This window comes from Rhinatrema bivittatum, chromosome 8, assembly GCF_901001135.1.
Source record: "Rhinatrema bivittatum chromosome 8, aRhiBiv1.1, whole genome shotgun sequence".
Lineage (NCBI taxonomy): Eukaryota > Metazoa > Chordata > Amphibia > Gymnophiona > Rhinatrematidae > Rhinatrema > Rhinatrema bivittatum.
The window spans coordinates 45650450-45671384 of NC_042622.1; the positions used below are offsets into that span (position 1 = coordinate 45650450).

Here is a 20935-nt window from a genome sequence, read left to right on the forward strand (position 1 = left end):
GTGTCATCAGTCTGTACAGATTTTGTCTGACAATGCAATGACGGTGGCGTATATCAGTCATCAAGGGGGAACGAAGAGTAATCCAATGGCCTCTGAGGTGGACAAATTGATGGCATGGGCCGAGCGGCATCTACTTCGTCTGGCGGCCTCTCTCATTGCCGGGACAGACAACGTTCAAGCAGATTTGCTGAGCCACCAGGGTCTGGATCCAGGGGAGTGGGAATTGTCAGCGGAGGCAATGACACTCCTCTCTCGTCGGTGGGGCACTCCTCATCTGGATTTGATGGCAACTCGAGCAAATGCAAAAGCTCCACGCTTCTTCAGTCGCAGAAGGGAGCATGGAGTGGAAGGTGTAGATGCCCTTGTCCTTCCTTGGCCCCACAATGTTCTCCTCTATGTCTTTCCCCCATGGCCGCTGGTGGGCAAGGTCCTGAGAAGAATAGAGACTCATCCAGGATTGGTCATCTTCATTGCTCTACAGTGACTGTGGAGACCATGGTTTGCAGACCTAATCAATCTGGCAGTCGGTGGCCCACTTTGTCTAGGTCATCTTCCACACCTGCTATGGCAGGGTCCAGTATTTTTCAATCAGGTGGATCGCTTTTATCTAGTGGCCTGGCTTATGAGAGGAGGCAACTAAGAAATAAAGGGCATCCTAATGCTGTCATCTCTACTCTTCTGCGAGCACGGAAAACATTGACTTCTCTCACCTATGTCCAAGTGTGGAAAGTCTTTGATTCCTGGGGTGACGGGCGGGGTGTCCCCCCTCATCACGCTCATATAGTGCAAATCCTGGCCTTCTTGCAGGATGGTTTAGCCAAAGGATTAGCTTATAACTCCCTACGGGTGCAGGTAGCGACATTGGGCTGCTTCGTGGCAAGATTGAGGGGGCATCCCTGGCGGCCCATCTGGATGTGGTGCGTTTTCTTAGAAGGGCTAAGTACTTAAATCCTCCGGTCCATGCCATCTGTCCTTCGTGGAGTCTAAATTGAGCACCAGGTGTTGTGTGACCCTCCGTTTGAACCCCTCAAGAGGGCCACTTTGAAATGCTCTGCCAGGAGGGTCTTGGAGATTCAGGCCCTCTCTTGCCAAGAACCTTTCTTGCGTTTTTCGGATTCTGGGGTATCCCTTAGGATGGTGCCATCTTTTCTGCCGAAGGTCGTTTCGGCTTTCCTCATTAATCAGTCTGTAGAGTTGCTGGCGTTTCCTGATCTGGATCGGGAGGATCCCCATGCTAGACAATTGTGCAGGTTGGATAGAAGGAAGGTGCTCTAGCTTTACCTGAGGTGACCAATGATTTTCGAATTTCAGATCATCTTTTTGTTCTGTGGAGTGGTCCCAAGAAAGGCCATAAGGCGTCAAAAACTACCATTGCTCGTTGGTTGAAAGAGGCTATCACTTCAGCATATATTTGCCGCGGGCATGCAGTCTCAAGTCTCATTTAATCCGGTCTCAAGCTGCTTCCTGGGCAGAGAGCCAGTTGGTGTCGCTGCCAAGATCTGTAGGGTGGCGACTTGGAAGTCTCTACACACTTTCGCCAGACATTATCGTTAGACGTACATGCATCTGAGGCTCACAGCTTGTACTAGAACAAGGGGGAAAGCCGACATCCCTTAGTAGTGTATGGTTCGGAGAAATGTATACTTGAAGGATACTAATGAAACAGGAGAGTTAGAGCATCCCAACAGAGAGGTTCTAATAAAAGCAAATGTAGTCCATATGCCTATATGTAAAAAATCATCTGAGCTAAAGATTTCCAAATTATCTCTAAGAACTGAAAAGCAGGTTGTTAATACAAAGAAAAAACACACTTTGAAATGTCTGTATGCCAATGCTAGAAGTCTAAGAAGTAAGATGGGAGAGTTAGAATTTATAGCAGTAAATGATGAGACTGACATAATTGGCATCACAGAGACCTGATGGAAGGAGGATAACCAATGGGACAGTGCCATATCAGGGTACAAATTATATCGCAATGATAGGGAACATCAACTTGGTGGGGGTGTGGCACTTTATGTCCGGGAGGGTATAGGGTCCAACAGGATAAAGATCATACAAGAGACTAAATGCTCAGTAGAATCTATATGGGTAGAAATTCCATGTGTGTTGGGCAAGAGTATAGTGATAGGAGTATACTACCAGCCACCTGGACAAAATGGTCAGACAGATGATGAAATGCTAAGAGAAATCAGGGAAGCTAACCAATTTGCCAGTGCAATAATAATGGGAGATTTTAATTACCCCAATATTGACTGGGTAAATGTAACATCAGGACTTGCTACAGACAAAGTTCCTGGATGTAATAAATGACTGCTACATGGAACAATTGGTTCAGGAACCAACAAGAGAGGGAGCTTTTTAGATTTAATTCTTAGTGACAGGATTTGGTGACAGAGGTAATGATGGTGGGGCCAATTGGCAATAGTGATCATAACATGATCAAATTTAAACTAATAACTGGAAGGGGGACAATAAGTAAATCTACAGCTCTAACACTAAATTTTCAAAAGGGAAACTTTGATAACATGAGGAAAATAGTTAGAAAAACACTGAAAGGTGCAGCTGCAAAGGTTAAAACTGTTGAACAGGCATGGACATTGTTTAAAAATACAATCCTGGACGCGCAGTCCAGGTGTATTCCACGCATTAAGAAAGGTGGAGCGAAGGCAAAACGATTACCGGCATAGTTGAAAGATGAGCATTGTCAAGTTAAGTGTAAAACATTGATAAGACAGGTGAAGAGAGAATTTGAACTGAAGTTGGCTGTAGAGGCAAAAACTCATAATAAAAACTTTTAAAAATATATTCAAAGTAAGAAACCTGTGAGGGAGTCGTTTGGACCATTAGATGACCAAGGAGTTAAAGGGGCTCTTAGGGAAGATAAGGCCATTGTAGAAAGATTAAATGAATTCTTTGCTTCTGTGTTTACTAATGAGGATGTTGGGGAGATACCAGTTCCGGAAATGGTTTTCAAGGGTGATGAGTCAGACGAACTGAACCAAATCACTGTGAACCTGGAAGATGTAGTAGGCCAGATTGACAAACTAAAGAGTAGAAAATTACCTGGACCGGATGGTATGCATCCTAGGGTACTGAAGGAACTAAAAAATGAAATTAGTTAAAATTTGTAACCTGTCATTAAAATCATCTATTGTATCTGAAGACTGGAGAGTTGCCAATGTAACTGCAATATTTAAAAAGGGCTCCAGGGGCGATCCTGGAAACTATAGACCAGTGAGCTTGACTTCAGTGCCAGGAAAAATAGTAAAAATAGTGGAAACTATTCTAAAGATCAAAATTGTAGAGCATATAGAAAGACATGGTTTAATGGAACACAGTTAACATGGATTTACTCATGGGAAGTCTTGCCTAACCAATCTGCTTCATTTTTTTGAAGGGGTTAATAAACGTGGATAAAAGTGAACCAGTAGATGTAGTGTATTTGGATTTTCAGAAGGCGTTTGACAAAGTCCCTCATGAGAGACTTCTAAGAAAACTAAAAAGTCATGGGATAGGAGGCAATGTCCTTTTGTGGATTACAAACTGGCTAAAAGGAAACAGAGAGTAGGATTAAATGGACAATTTTCTCATTGGAAGACAGTGGGCAGTGGAGTGCCTCAGGGATCTGTATTGGGACCCATACTTTTCAATATATTTATAAATGATCTGGAAAGAAATACGACAAGTGAGGTAATCAAATTTGCAGATGATGCAAAATTGTTCAGAGTAGTTAAATCACAGGCAGATTGTAATAAATTGCAAAAAGACCTTACGAGACTGGAAAATTGGGCATCCAAATGGCAGATGAAATTTAATGTGGATAAGTGCAAGTTGATGCATATAGGGAAAAATAACCCATGCTATAGTTACAAAATGTTAGGTTCCATATTAGGAACTACTAGCCAAGAAAGAGATCTAGGCGTCACAGTGGATAACACATTGAAATCATCGTTTCAGTGTGCTGCGGCAGTCATAAAAGCAAACAGTATGTTGGGAATTATTAGAAAGGGAATGGTGAACAAAACGGAAAATGTCATAATGCTTCTGTATCACTCCATGGTGAGACCACACCTTGAATCCTGTGTACAATTCTGGTCACGGCATCTCAAAAAAGATATAGTTGCGATGGAGAAGGTACAGAGAAGAGTGACCAAAATGATAAAGGGAATGGAACAGGTCCCCTATGAGGAAAGACTAAATAGGTTAGGACTTTTCAGCTTGGAGAAGAGACGGCTGAGGGGGGATATGATAGAGGTGTTTAATTCACGAGAGATCTAGAACGGGTTAATGTGAATCAGTTATTTACTCTTTCAGATAATAGAAAGACTAGGGGGCACTCCATGAAGTTAGCATGTGGCACATTTAAAACTAATCAGAGAAAGTTGTTTTCACTCAACGCACAATTAAACTCTGGAATTTGTTGCCAGAGGATGTGGTTAGTGCAGTTAGTGTAGCTGTGTTTAAAAAAGGATTGGATAAGTTGTTGGAGGAGAAGTTCATTACCTGCTATTAATTAAGTTGACTTAGAAAATAGCCACTGCTATTACTATCAACAGTAAAATGGAATAGACTTAGTTTTTGGGTACTTGCCAGGTTCTTATGGCCTGGATTGGCCACTGTTGGAAACAGGATGCTGGGCTTGATGGACCCTTGGTCTGACCCAGTATAGGCATATTCTTATGTTCTTAAGCAGTGTGTTTCGAGCGGGACTCTCTAGGTCCCACCCCAGATAGGGAAGCTTAGGTACATCCCAGCAGTCTGGACTGATCCGGGTACGTACAGGGAAAGGAAAATTGGTTCTTACCTAATTTTCATTCCTGTAGTACCACGGATCAGTCCAGACACCCGCCCATTCAGGGTGGTATTCTAATCTGGAGAGTCCGCTCGGGTTTTTTCCTTTTTATTAGCAGCTGTTTTTTCTTTAGCTTCTGCAGAGTATAACGAAGATGGCCAAAGAGTACTCCTTACATGTACATAGTTTCGAAGTTCAAATTGTATTGTTTTAGATCTAGCCATTGGTTCTGAAATTTTGTTCATTCTTCTATGGTATTGATTATACTGAAGGATCGCAGGTGGCACTCCAGACTAAGAGGGGGGTGCCCTTCACATTTTTCTCTGTCTCCATCTGCTGGAAGGAAGTCATAACCCAGCAGTCTGGACTGATCCGTGGAACTACAGGAACAAAAATTAGCAGGTAAGAACCAATTTTCCTTTATTATTATCAATATAACCATGTATTTTTCAACAATCTGTCTTGCCTCTCTCCTTGAACACATTTCTCTGTCTTATTTACAATCTGCTTATTAAACTTTTAGTTTTCAATGGGATTTTGGGGCATTATTCTTACCCCCACCCTTCCTTAGACAATCTGCCAGGATAGAGTAAGATGACTTGCTGGCTCCAAGGCAGGACAGGCACCTCCTCTGAGGTTGCTGACTGGCCAGTAGTGATTGTCCTTCTCTCCCCAGGCTGCTTTCCCTTTTCTCTTGGGTGTGAGGGTCATCTCTGCATTATGCCTAGACTCAGCCCAAAGAGATCTTCTGCTGATGCCTAAGCCACAGGCCCAAAACACCTTTTATAAAGTAATAGTATTTGGCCTACTGCAGTGTGTGAAGTGTGGTATGTACCATACTATGGAATGTACTTGACAACCCAAATCATAGACATATCAAGATCCATATTCAAAAGCTATTTAGATGAATAACATAATAGTTATCCATGGGATGGGAAGTATCTTAGGCATTTCAGAAAGGATCCATATTTGCAGTTAGCCAGTTAACCTAACCAGCTAACTCTGGTCACATTGTAGAGCTGTCCTAAAGTTAACTGGATATACTTCTCTGGCTAACTATAAGATAGCCACGTAGCTTTATCCAGCTAATTAGCTGAGCAGCTCAGTGGTTCAAAATGAACCTCATCACTTTTGCAGACTTAGCATATGCTAATGTAGGGATTTTGTCTACCTGTACAGTTTATCTCAAATTATCTGTTAGGTAGAATATCTTAACAGTTATGACATCACACTCACAAGTACCATTAATTCACTGAACTGTTTTCCCCTTTCAGTAACATTAAAATGGACTTTACAGACCTAGATACATCATTTTCCTGTGAACCATGTAAAGAGGTATGTACACAAATTCACTACTGTGCAACAGATTTTATGAAGAAAAAACAGCAATTAATGTTGCAGCTTATAGTATTAAAGACATATACAGCATATCATGGACCTTCAGGAATGGCATGCTCCCGCTTTCCTAATTCACCCCCAGTCACCTCTCCTAGGGGCGCCATGCAATATTTAATTAGTGGTCATGTTGAGGAGGCACTATGGTCGATTGCGCACCCCTAGTGCCTCCTAGACAGTGGGCACCTGGGAGAAGTCGGCTATCCGCCGGTTAAGAAAACGGACGCTGAATTTATCGGCGTCCATTTTCCTAATCGGCGCACAGCCATGGGTTCGGAAAATGGATGCTGGTTAACTGAGCATCCTTTCCAGAATCTGACTGCCGGCATTTTAAAAACATTTTTTTTTTTTAAAATCTTTCATTCCTCCGACTTAATATTGCCACAATATTAAGTCAGAGGATGTACAGAAAAGCAGTATTTTCTGCTTTTCTGTACAACGTTTCGGGAGCACTCAGAAATTAATGTAATTGGATGCATTATTATTATTATTATTTTTTTTTTACTGCATGTGGAGTGAATACCTAATAGCCTCATCGACATGCATTTGCATGTGATGATCGCTATTAGTTTCCCGGCACATTGGACGCTCATTGTGGAGGTGCTAATCCCCTTATAACATGAGGGGCTGTGGATGCGCCTACATAACCCGCATCTAACTGCAGTTTAAAAGGTGCGCTCGGCTGAGCGCACTGTACTGCAATGGCCCAAAAGAATATTTATTTATTTAAAATATTTATATACCGTTTTACCAATGCAAGATTGACCAAAGCAGTTTACAATGGTAGTAACATAAAAATTCAAATAAGATAAAAATAATAAAACAAAGTTAGAATAAAAATACAATCTAATTCGTGATCAATATAAATGAAATATTTTAAAAATTATGGGGCGCTATTGCGCAATCGATGAGAGCAGGCGCGTAGCGATCGAGCTCCGCTCCCCCACAAGTGCACAACCCACCAAACCCGGCGCAAACTGAACAGATTTTTGCAGACATTTCAGGGGCCCTGCTTCAACAAATAGCCCACCGCGACCCGATGGCCACGAAGCGCAAAACCGCCGATCTTCGGCAATTCTCTTATAGTAAGATGCCGCCTGACCTGGAACAAGATGGCGCCTCTGATGGCAAGCTCATAGCAGAGGAAAGCGAGGTTGAAATGGCGCATCGAGAAGCGGAACCTGCCGGGACTGCTGTCTCAATGGACAATTCTCTGACTCGTGATGAGGTACAGCAGTGGTTCCTGGATTTAAGGGGGGGACATGAAACAACACAAACAGGACATAATGGCCTCGGTTGCGGACCTGAAAGAAGATTTGGCAGCTCTAGGGACCCGGGTGGATGAAGTGGAAAACCGGGTTGACGCACACGGAGAGGCTCTAAATACCTTACAATCTCAGGGAATGCAATGTAATGCTTACATTCTGGCGCTCCAAGAGAAAATAGAAGATTTAGAGAATAGGAACAGACGGAATAATCTTCGTATAAGGGGGGTGCCGGATACTTCAGAATTCTCTGATGCTGCAGCAGTAGCCAAACAGATTTGCCATCACTTGCTTACCTTGGGCCAGGAAAGCACAGCAGACCGCCATACTGGAGGTGCTTCTGGAGCGGGCGCACAGGGCACTGGGTCAGCGCCGAGATCAGCGGCTAAGAGACCTAGTTATTTGTTTTCACAGCTTTCAACTTAAAGAGAAGATTTATGCAGCCTCACGCTCACAGAAGGAAATACATGGAATAACCAACATCTCTCCATCTATCAGGACCTGGCCCCAGTCACGCTACAGAAGAGGTATAATCTGAGGGAAGTGATGACAGCACTGCGGGCGAAGGATATAAAATATCGTTGGACATTCCCTTTTGGGCTCTTGTTTCAAGCTCAAGGCGTGACTTATAGGATTAAAACTATGGCGGAGGCCTTCAATAAAGTGCAGATTCCCGCATCTTTTCAAGTCCCTAAGATGGTATCGGTTATGGAAAAGCTGAACTCGGCCCCAAGATGGCAGCGGGCTGACAAAGGAGGGAAGAGACTTCGGAGGCAGTCCGACGTCCGCCGCTCACCACGGAAGGATCAAGGATGACTTATAAACTGGAGCAGTATATTTTCTGACTTGATGGAGTTTCCCTAGGGCTGCATGGTAGCAGCTGCGGCTGAATCCTGGCTGCTGTAGGGTTTTGGCACTCTTTGCCTGTGTGATTGGTTTTAAAGCGCAGTATAATGCACTTTGCGCTGGTTTCTGGTTCTGTTTGGAATGTTATAGTTAAAGCATTCTCTTGGGTTTACTGTTTATGATAATGTACTCATAACATCAGGGCATGGGCTGTGGGGGAGGGGGGTGTTGGTGGCTGGCGACTGTTGTATGTCGGGTGTTCATGGCTCCCATTATCAGCGTATCCCAGGGGTGGATGGCGGGTTACGGTAGGACTGAAGGGGAACACACTGGGGCACTTAATCTCTTCCTTATAATTTGGGCGGAGAGGGAACAGTCAGGGGGAATTCTCTTTCAAATCTGGTATAACATAAGGGTTGGGGAAATCTCACTACTCTTAACGGATGTACTTTTTCATATGAGAGATGGCTACTAAGATACTCTCACTTAATGTGAAAGGGCTGAACACCCCCAGAAAATGTTTGCTGCTCACAAGGGAGCTTCAGCGTCAAAAGGTGGGTGTAGCCTTCATTCAAGAGACGCATGTGAGGAAACACCATGAACGGTTGCTGGTCTTTCCCCAATTCTCCACCAACTATTGGGCGGCTAGCTCCAAAGCCAACAAATATGCGGGAATGGGGATACTGATCTCACCTGCCTGTGTTCATGAGGAAATGTTTAAAGTTATGGATCCTCAGGGCAGGTATATTTTTTTAAAAATCAGGGTGGGTAAGCGCATCATTTCCCTTCTCAATGTTTACTTTCCTAACACAGACCAGGTGGCATTTCTGAGCCAGCTTGATAATCTTTTGCAACATTTGGAAGGAGACCTTGTGTTAGGGGGTGACTTTAACGCCACCTTACATCCCACACTGGACAATAGTACTGGGGTGGGGCAGGCCACTAGATTTAGGACTGTGGCACCGTTTTCTGGACAAATGGTGTGTTATCGACGTGTGGCGGCGGCGATATCCACATTCTAGGTCCTATACCTTTTATTCTAACCCTCACGGCACCTATTCTAGGATTTATTATTTATTTATCTCCACACAAGCCCAAAACAGAGTTCAGAAAGCGGAGATAGATCCCATCACGTGGTCTGATCATGCTCCCATCTGGGTTGAGGTTGTACTTCAAGATTTTGACTCTGGGTATAGGCTGTGGAGGCTTAATGACAGTCTTCTCAAAGATCAAGACTTCACTGTTAAATTAGAATCACATATGAAACATTACTTTCAGGAGAACAGGACTGAGGGTATGGATCCTTTGACGATATGGGAATGCTCTAAGACAGTTATGCGGGGGCTATGCCTTTCTCAGGCAGCATATTGTAATACGATCAGGGACCCGCTCTAGGGTCACTTTACTGGCTAAACTGGGAGTCTTGACTAAGCAGCATATTGCCACATCATCCCAATCAGTTTATCACCAAATGTTACAAGTTAAGAGCCAACTTTGATCCTTAGATAATGAGGCCATTAGCCATCATTTGCTCTTACTAAAACAAACATTTTCTGAGGGGGGAAATAAGGCGGGGCGTTACCTAGTGCATAAGCTGCTGGCGGCTAGGGCCCAAACGGTAAATGCAAAAATAGACAACGCATCGGGTCCACCCATCACAACTTCGGAGGGCATAAGGAGTTCTTTCACTACCTTTTACTCCCAGTTGTATGCCTCTGATACCACAGTGACTGATGCTGCTATCGATACTTATCTAAGCTCGGTAGTATTGCCTACTCTCACGGACTCACAGAGGGAGTTTTTAGATAAATCAATTGAGCCGGACGAGGTCCTAAGTGCTATTAGACATCTGAAGCCAGGGAAAGCACCGGGACTCGACGGCTTTAAGGGCACCTACTACCGTAAGTTTGCACACACTCTGGTGGGTCCCTTGACAGACTCATTTAACTCCTTATTACATGGTGCAACCTTTGGTAGAGACACTAACACCGCCGGCATTACGGTCCTGCCAAAGCCGGGTCGGGATCCCACGAAATGTAGTTCCTATAGGCCAATTTCACTAATAAACATAGATCTCAAAATACTGGCCAGAGTCTTGGCAGTCCGACTTAACGGAGTACTGCCTGGCTTAGTTCATAATGACCAAGTGGGATTTGTTCCCGGGAGATTAGCGGTGGACAATGTCAGGAGGATTGTAGACATCATAGAGTTGGTGCATACTGATCAAGTGCCGGCGATCCTCCTCTCCTTGGATGCTGAAAAGGCTTTTGATTTGGTTCACTGGCCCTTTTTATTTAAGACCTTGCAGTGTATGTCCTTTGGCCCATCATTTATGGCTTGGTTAGTGAAGTTGTATGATCACCCACTTGCTCGAGTCAAGGCTAATGGGAGTTATGGTGACTCTTTTGCAATACAACGGGGGACCAGACAAGGGTGTCTATTGTCCCCTTTATTGTTTGCTCTATTCTTGAAACCCTTCACCACGACAATTAGGAAATCACAAGAAATTATGGGGGTGAGGAAAGGTGCCCACCACTTTAAGATATCACTGTTTGCGGATGACGTGATGTTTACACTTACTGACCCGGAGACATCGCTCAGGGGGGTTATGGCAGAATTGGTGAGGTTTACGTCCGTCTCTGGTATGAAGGTGAACTACGATAAGTCCGAAATTCTCAATCTCACCCTGCCACAAATCGTGGTACAGTCACTGAGTCAGTTATTCCCATTCAAATGGGCCACACCCTCGCTGAAATATTTGGGAGTTAGGCTGGGGTCCACAATTAGCCAGTTACATGCATTGAACTATGATCCCCTTGTGAAAGCTATACAGAAAGAGTTAAACAAATGGCAACACCAAATGCACTCGTGGCTGGGACGGCTTGCAATCGTCAAGATGAATGTCCTTCCCCATTTTTTATATTTATTCACCACACTCCCCATTTATTTATCTGCTCGTGTACTCAAAAAATGGCAACAGATTCTTTGCAGCTACATGTGGCGCGGACCACATTATATAGAACAAAGCCTCAGGGAGGTGTATGCTTGCCGAACCTGCTATGGTATTACTCTGCTGCGCAGCTCCGAGCCCTGGTGGCCCTCCATCGCACAAACGATATACCGCAGTGGGTGCACTTAGAACAAGCACTTATTGGGGCCCTTCCCATCTCGGCATTGCCTTGGCAACCGAAAACGACTTGGGGACCTATCGCCTATATTCCATTTGCCCTCCGTACGACACTCAGGGTATGGCATCAATGGAAGCCAAAGCTGGTGGGCGCTGAATTGTACACTACTATGACTCATTTATGTACTAATACCATATACCCCATTCATGACAATTCTGTGACTACGAAAACATGGGCAACTGTGGGCATTGTTAAACTGGTCATGTACAGCAGCAGAGATCCCTGATGACACTCGAGCAGCTTTGCCATACATACTCCTTGTGTGAAGTGGACTTTCTACACTATGCCAAACTGTATCACTTTGTTAAACGGGGGTTACGAGGGGGTGTTCTGAAACTAACGGGAACCCTATTTGAGACATATTGTAAGAACGCTTCCTCCGTGCGAGGTGTCATCTCTAAGATATATGGCATCCTTAATGGCATGGTGAGGGAGTCTCCCCGTCACCGTGTGTTGTGGGAAATGGATTTTCAGTGTCGGTTAGACGACCATGATTGGGACACTATATATTCCCTAGCTCATAAGTGCTCCGTCTCGGTGGGCTTACAAGAAAACTGTTATAAACTACTTTACCGGTGGCATTACACACCAGTACAACTTCATAAATATCAACCGTCGTTGTCTAACCACTGGTGGAGGGGGTGTGGGCACATTGGTACATATTACCATATCTGGTGGGAATGCCCAAAGGTGGCACTAGTCTGGCAGGAGGTATTAGGCTGGCTCTCTAAAGTAGTTATGGCTACGGTTACAGCTGAATCTTGGAATGTGCTCTTAGGCCTTCCAATAACTGGACACAATATTTATTTATTTATTTATTTATTTAGCACTTTTCTATACCGACCTTCATGGTTCTCCCCTTCCATCCCAAGTTTATTTTCCTTGTTTTTTGTAACTTTCCCTCTCCCTTTTTCTGATTCACTGTATTTAAAGTTCAAGGTTCTTATTGAAAATATTGTTTTTTACGTTACGTTATGCTTTACACTCCTTGTTATTTGTAAACCGGGTTGATGTGATGCCTATCATGAAACTCGGTATAACAAAAACAATAAATAAATAAATAAATAAATGGTTGAGGACCATATCAGATCGGTTTACATCAAAAGGGGGAACTGTAACAAGAACCATAAATAAAAATAGGAAGAACAAAGTTACATTTAACAGGGGTAGTAAACTTGGAAGCAAAGACTGCTAGAAGCAAAAAAGTTTAAGGAACGTAGTGATTAGGAAATTAACAACAGTTAATGTGTCAGGTAGTCTCTTATTCAGAACTTGAAGTTAGAATGGAGATCCTTAGTTCAAAGATACACAAAGGTTTTTGCTACAAGTCTTTATTGCAGTTCGCTCTGAAATAGCTCTACATTGGAAGGACACTAAAACGCCGAGCTTAGCCAAAATTCAACACAGATTACATGCATACTATCAACTCAGTAGACTCACCGCAGTACTTAGAGATCGGTTGGGAGCCTTTGAGAGAATGTGGGGACATTACACCAGGTGGCTCGACCTTCAAGCTTCTTCCCACCTGAATGTCTCATGATTTTGCTCGTTCTCCTGGACAATCTGGTGTCCTCTGTTCCCTTGTCTCTTTACATACAGCCAATTGTTTATTTATGCTTGAATATTTTCCCCTAGAATCGAAGTGGATTTTTTGTTCCTCCCTGTTCCTCTCTCTTTACCTTACTCTTTCCCAAAAATGACCATGTGCCCCCAGATGTGCAGGGGGGTGGGGGGTGGGTAAAGGGGGATGGGGTATATTTATACAACATAAAAACTGGTCAATCGTGATTTGTACTATTTTGGTCTGTAAAATTAATGTCATGGACCGTCTAGGGTTAAGTTATGCGTTCTATGTTAACAGTTTGTCCTATTGACGCACTGATTGACAATAAAATTCTCTATATATAAAAAAAAATATTTTAAAAATTATAACAAAAGAAGAACATTAAATAATTACTATTATTTTAAATAAAAGTATAGAAAGAAAAGAAGAAATACACAAACATAACTATCAAGATGGTAATCTCCTGATATTAATTGAAGTTTAAATACCCATATATGAAGCTGGGCTAATGACTATTGAATGGGATCGATCTTCCTGAATGCTTCTGTAAATAAATAGGCTTTTAGCACTTTCTTGAATTCATTTCTGCTGGAAATTTGTCTTAGGGGGGTCAGGCAACGAATTCCACAGAATGGGGCCGGCCACTGAAAAGGCTCTTTGCCTGGTAATACTTAAAGCAGCCTTTTTAATTGATGGAATTTCTAATAAGTTTTTTGCCGCAGATCTGAGTTCTCTGGTAGGTTTATATACTCTTAGGGGCGGATTTTAAGAGCCCTGCTCGCCTAAATCCGCCCAAATCTGGGCGGATTTAGGCGAGCAGGGCCCTGCGCGCCGGTGAGCCTATTTTACATAGGCCTACCGGCGCGCGCAGAGCCCCGGGACTCGCGTAAGTCCCGGGGTTCTCCGAGGGGGGCGTGTCGGGGGGCGGGCCCGGTCGTCGCGGCGTTTAGGGGGCGTGTAGGCAGCGTTTTGGGGGCGGGTCCGGGGGCGTGGTTACGGCCCGGGGCGGTCCGGGGGCGTGGCCACGCCCTCCGTACCCGCCCCCAGGTCGCGTCCCGGTGCGCTAGTGGCCCGCTGGCGCGCGGGGATTTACGCCTCCCTCTGGGAGGCGTAAATCCCCCGACAAAGGTAAGGATGGGGTTTAGACAGGGCCGGGCGGGTGGGTTAGGTAGGGGAAGGGAGGGGAAGGTGAGGGGAGGGCAAAAGAAAGTTCCCTCCGAGGCCGCTCCGATTTCGTAGCGGCCTCGGAGGGAACGAAGGTAGGCTGCGCGGCTTGGCGCGCGCCGGCTATACAGAATCCATAGCCTTGCGCGCGCCGATCCCGGATTTTAGTGGATACGCGCGGCTCCGCGCGTATCTACTAAAATCCAGCGTACTTTTGCTTGCGCCTGATGCGCCAGCAAAAGTAGGCCAAATCGCGCGGTTTGAAAATCTACCCCAGAGTGTAGAACATAGCCAAATAGAGTCTGAGTTATTTAATAGAGAGTGTATTGCATGAGAATTTTGAACTGGATTCTGAATCTGACGGGCAACCAATGCAATTTTTGTAAAATGGGGGAAATGTGATGTCTCATGGGAGTAGCCGTAAGAAGCCTTGCCGCCGAGTTCTGGATCAACTGAAGAGGTCTGATCACAGTTTCAGGTAAACCCAGATAAAGCCTGTTGCAGTAGTCTAAACCCGAAAAAATCAGTGCCTGTAATACTGATCAGTAATCACGAAAAAACAGAAGAGGGTGAAGTCGCTTCAGTACATGTAGCTTGAAAAACAAATTGTTTACTGTTTTAGATATGTGTTGAGTTAATGTAAAGTTGGTATCAATCCAAACACCTAAATTTCATGCTAGTTTATTAATTGGAATAATATCTTTGACTAAAGTTACGTTTGCAGGAGGGGCGTTGCTAGGATTGTCTATATAACTGAGAAATAGTATTTCCGTTTTTTTTGTGTTCAATTTTAAACGATTATGAGCCATCCATTGTTCTATAGTTTTGATGTAAAGTTGAATCAAAGAGAAAGTCTCAGACCAAGATGATTTATAGGGGACAAATAGTTGAATGTCATCTGCATAAATTTTATATTGCACATTTAGTGACGATAGGATTTGACAAAGAGGTAGAAGATATATATTGAATAGTATAGGAGATAGAGACAAACCTTGGGGAACACCTGTTGACTGAGTGTAGGGTTGTGAAGAACAGGAACCAATATTAATTTGACAGGTACAGTTAGTAAGAAAACTTTCGAACCAGTTTCAGACTGTAGATTGGATTCCTATGTATTGGAGGTCAGAAATCAAAATTTTATGGTGCAGCGTATCAAAAGCTGCTGAAATATCTAAAAATATCACAATGAAATCAGTGTAAGAGTCAAATCCTCTTAAAAATATATCAAAAGAAGACAAAAGAAGAGTCTCTGTGGAATGCCCTTTTCTAAACCCATGTTGGTTTGGGTTTAGTATATCATGTTCCGCTAAGTAATCTTTTAGTTGGAATAAGACCACTGACTCCAAGGTTTTTGCTAGTGAGGACAGAGAGGCAATAGGTCTGAGGTTAGAGAAATCCATAAATGATGTCTTGTTCTTTAAGATAGGCAATATAGAAGTTTAAGTAGATCAGGGAATTTCACGGATATTAGAGATTGGTTAATTATATGGCATAAGTGATCTAGCAAGTTTCGGCAATATTTTTAGACAAGATGCCAGAACAAGGGTTTTTTGGAGAGTTTGATACATTTTGTTTACTTGTAATCTTTTGAATAACTATGGGTGTGATAGCATGAAACTCCATCCATTCGGCAATTACATGTTTTTGTTTGTAATTGGGGTAAGGTAGATTAGAGAATTCCTGTTATATTATTTACTTTTTTTTAAAAAAGAATTTGCAATTTCTTCACAAATGTCATTATTTATTTCTTGATTTTCTGTTGAACAAGGAGTAGTTAAGGATTTCACTATGTTAAATAATGTGGCAGGGTTGTTTTTTGCCATGGCTATTTTGTTTGCGTAACAACTTTTCCTTGCTTGGTTAACTTCATTTCTGTATAATCTTAAGGTGCTGTGGAATTCGTTTTTTGCATTAATGCTCTTCTGTTTCATCCACAGACATTCCTTTTTTCTAAGAGTGGTTTTCAAGAGACGTGTTTTACTATTGTACCATGGAAGATTAGGTTTCAATTGTTTTTTTTGCATTGTTATTTTAAGAGGAGCAACAATATCTAATATTTTAACAATAGAGTGATTCCAATCATCCACAGATTTATCTACATTTTCTGCTATAGCTGAAGGTAGATTTAAGGCAAATTCGTTTAGGAAAACTTCAGGAGAGATAGCTTTTCTTTTTTTTATTTGTTTAACAGGGTTTTTTATATCCTTGATTTCCCTGATAGAAAGTGGAAGAGAGATCAAGTGATGGTCAGACCAGGGGACAACAATGTCAATAAATGTCAGTACCTGTCAGATTCTCGAGGCACGAAGAGAGATCAATGCTGGGATATATGTACAAACTGTGAGAACATAACTGTGCTTACCATGTCAACTGTGGCACCTGTTCTCTCTCCTTTACAGAGTAAGAATTTGGAAACCTCTTTGGGATCCTATCTAAGTGCAAAACTTCAGGCATTGCTTAAAGGTAAGTACTGCTGCAAACCATAAAGAATTTATTTTGACTAGAGTATTGGTTCATAATCTACTCCTTGGAGAACTGAGTGCCACTACACAAGGCAGAGTTTGCGCTGAATTCCTCCTCCACAAAATGGGCCAGATTTTAACATGCGCGCGGGCGTAGATTTGTTCGCGCAACACAGCGTGAACAAATCTACACCCGATTTTATAACATGCGGGCGCAGCCACGCACATATTATAAAATCCAGGGTCGGCGCACACAAGGGGGTGCACAATTATACAACTTGCGCGCGCCGAGCAGCCTTTCTCCATTCCCTCCGAGGCTGCTCCAAAATCAGAGCAGCCTCGGAGGGAACTTTCCTTCCGGCCCCCCCCCCCCCCCCACACTTTCCCCTCCCTTCCCCTATCTAACCCGCCACCCAGCCCTAACTAAACCCCCCCCCTGACCTTTGTTAGAGAAGTTATGCCTGCCTCCGGGCAGGCGTAACTAGCTCGCGCCCGCTCTCCATCCCTTGGCCCGGTGGCTGTTCCAGTGGCCTGTCCCGCCCCCGGAACGGCGCCTCGCTCACGGAACGCCCTTTTTTCAACCCCCGGGACTTACGCGCGTCCAGGGCTTGCACACGCCACCGAGCGTATGCAAGATAGGCTCGGTGCATGCAGGGGGAGGCAGGGGTAGGTTTTCGGGAGTTGCGTGTATATCCTACGCGCGCAACCCTTTGAAAATCTACCACAATTTGAGCTGCACTACACCTGGCCAGTGCTAGCATGAGGAGAAGGCTAGTTTGTACGCGACCAGTACAAGTCCAGGTCTAGGAAACCTGTGGGGGCAGCTGCACGAATGTCGGCAAGAAGAGCCAGCTCGTCTGAGCCAGCAAACTGAAGAGCTGGCTCCATGAGCCAGCAAGAACAAGAGGAGAAACCACTGGGCACAGTTGAGATGAGGCTACAGATCAACAGTTGGTGGGGAAATGGGTAATTGGATCACAATGTGGGGCTGGTTTCTGAATTCTGGAATTAATAGGTTGGGTCAGGAAGTCAGAGAGTGATAAAGTATGATCAAGGATGGGGGACGTATTGTCATGGAATGGGAAGGGGGTTATTTTTGGAAATCAGTAATTGTTAAAGGATGCATTTAGCATGAAGGTGGACATCTTATTATGTCAGAAGACTCACCTAAGGAAAAAATATGAAAGGCTGATGAGCTCACTTCACTTTCCCCAGCAGTTTTTTGCTGCAGTGCCGGTTGTGAATAAATATAGGGGGGGGGGGGGGGGGGGGGGGGGGAGAGAATTCACTTTTCAAAAATCATGGTGGTGGATATCTTAGCCACAATGAGATATTTGGAAGGAAGATGTTTGATTGTAAAAATCAGAATGCACAAGGATATTTACACATTGATGAATCTTTATTGTCCCAATATTTCACAGGGGGTGTTCTTGGAGGGATTATCTAAAACTTTACAGCAGTGGGCAGAGGGGTGCGTCATCTTAGGTGGGGACTTGAACTTAATACGGTACCATTTTTTAGACACCAGTTATGGGAGAGGGGGTCTTCTAAATTGAATATAAAGCAGTTGAGAGTGTTTATGGCAGATTGGGAGTTGATTGATATTTGGCACCTGATACATCCCACTGAACGGAATTACCGGTACACATTTTTCTCTAAGGCCTCTCAGATTTATTCTAGAATAGACTACTTTTTATTGACAAAACTGTAGTGAATAAGCTAAGAAAGGAAGGATTGAGCCCTGGTTGCCCCTGGTCTAGGGGGGCAACCAGGAGGGAAATATCGGAGACTTAATGAGAGCATTCTGAAGACTCTACATTCTGTGAACAATTGAGATTGGAGATTCAAGATTATATTAGAGAAAATGATAACAGAGAGGTGGCTGCGGTGATAATTTGGGACTGTTTAAAGATAGTGGTCAGGGGGAAATTAATATCCAAAGCCTCATTTGTGAAAAGAGAGAGGAAAAGGAAGAGATTGGATATAATGCAGAAAATTGGCAAATTGAAATTACAACATAAAAGAACGCCTAACCCGAATACAGGAGCTAAATTGGAGGTGCTAAAGTTGGCATTAAAGAATATGGATGGTTTTTGATACTGACTACTGAGTGCATAAGCACCTGTTTTCTTCAGTTTTCTCAGGAATTATACTCCAATCAGAAGAACATTAAGCAGGAGAGTAAAGATGAGTTCTTAGAAGGGATAGAGCTTCCGAGGATGTCCCATGTCCAACAGGAATATTTAAACAATGAGATTTTGGTGTTTGAGGTAGAACAGGTGATAAAGGAGTTAAAAGTAGGCAAATTGCCAGGAATAGATGGGTTCTCCACAGGATTCTATTGGCAGATGAACTTAGTGGTTGCTGGACCCCTGGTGGTAGCATTTAATGCACTGCTACGGGATGGGAGAATAGCAGAGGACGCTAATAGAGCTGGGATCACAGTGTTGGCCAAGCCGGGGAGGGATGCCACATTATGCAGATTTTATAGACCTATTTAGCTTATTAATTTAGACTTTAAAAGCCTGGAAAAAAATTTAGCTAAAAGATTAGGCTGGGTTGCTCCAGAATTGATACATCCAGATCAGACGGGATTTGTCCCAGGGAGGCTGATCTCAATGTATGGAGGGTAATAAATTTAGCATCGTCGGCTAAACATAAAAATATTCCCTGGCTTTGCTAACAGTGGATGCAGAAAAGGCGTATGACATAGTTCATTGGGGGTATTTATTTTCTGTGCTACAAAAAGTGGGATTGGGAAAAAATGTTTCTAGATGGATCAGAAAGCTATATTCGAACCCGAGTTCTTGTATAAAGATAAATGGGGGATACACAAAGAGACGGATTTTAAAAGGGTTATGCGCGTAATATTTGCACGTAACCCTTTAAAACCTGCTCCTGCGTGCGCCGAGCCTATTTTGCATAGGCCCGGTGACGTGCGCAAGCTCCGGGACACACATATGTCCTGGGGCTTGAAAAAAGACGCTGGGCTTAGGCGGGGTGGTCTGGGAGCGGGACAGGACCGAGGCCTCCGGCACAACGACCGTGCTGGGGGATCGCGTACCGGCATGGGGGGGGAGATTTAGGTGGTGCTGGGGGCGGGTTAGATAGGGGATAAGAGGGGAAGGTGGGGGTGAAGGGAACGGGGAAAGCCATCGGGGCTCGGCACGTGCAAGGTGCACAAGTGTGCACCCACTTGCACACGTCAACCCCAGATTTTATAACATGCGCGCGGCTGCACGCATGTTATAAAATCGGGCGTAGGTTTGTGCATGCCGGGTTGCACGCACAAATGTACCCCGTGCCCGCTGCTTTCAAAATCTGCCCCAAAGGTTTTTTAGATAGAGAGAGGCTTAAGGCACCGATGTCCGCTTTTCCTTCTCCCATTTTTCACTCTACTTGGAACCCCTGGCGACAAGAGTCAGGAGTATTGGAGAGCTCCAAGGGAGTAGAGTGGGTGATTAGAAGAATAAGCCTCCTATGTTTACAGATGATGTGCTTTTCATAGTAGTAAACACAGAGGAATCCTTACTGTCTTTAATGGAAAAATGTGCAAGATGCAATGGGGTTTTAGACTATAAGCTGAATGCGGATAATTCAGAATTTCTGAATGTATCGCTTCTAGATGAGCAAGTGCTATTAAAAAGCAATTTCCGTTTAAAATAGTAAAGTCCAAAGTGAATTACTTAGGGGTGAAAATAAGATCTAAATTGGATGAGCTGTTCATTTTGAAATATGATGGTCTGTAAAAGAAAATAGAAGGGAATTTTCAGAGATATGGATAGGGGGGATGTCTTGGCTGGGGAGAATAGCAGCCATAAAAACGAGTGTCTTACCCAGGCTTAGCTACCTATTTCTAAAGGCTCCCAAAAACGAAGTCGGCGTTTTTGATCCATCAGGGTCCAAGCCCCTCGAGGCCTGCGAATTATGCGGCCTACCTGGTGATCGGCCCCAACCGGAGACACACACGGCCTTCATCTCGCCCACTTGCCTAATTCACATCCTGCCCTGGAGGACATTTAAAAGTAGGAGCTCCAGCAGTCCCTATCCTCTTGCGCACCAACCGCCACCGCTCCCGACCGGCTCGATGCAGTCGGCGTTTTTGACCCATCAGGGTCCGAGCCCACCGAAGCCCCTCGAGGCCTGCGAAGTTTGAGGCCTACACAGCGATCGGCCCCGATTGGAGACACACGCAGCCTTCGACCTGCCCACTCGCCTACCTCACATCCTGCCCTGGAGAGCATTTAAAAGTAGGAGCT

General features: G+C 44.0%; 1 protein-coding gene across 1 annotated transcript in view; it reads left to right on the plus strand.

Moving 5' to 3' along the window:
• The window catches only part of LOC115096995, a 103706-nt gene that overhangs the window by 71130 nt on the left and 11641 nt on the right, over window positions 1–20935 (plus strand). The window contains exons 13-14 of the mRNA XM_029612366.1: window positions 6067–6127; window positions 16614–16677. Coding sequence (XP_029468226.1) covers window positions 6067–6127; window positions 16614–16677 — 125 coding nt within the window. The remainder of the gene's footprint in view (window positions 1–6066; window positions 6128–16613; window positions 16678–20935) is intronic.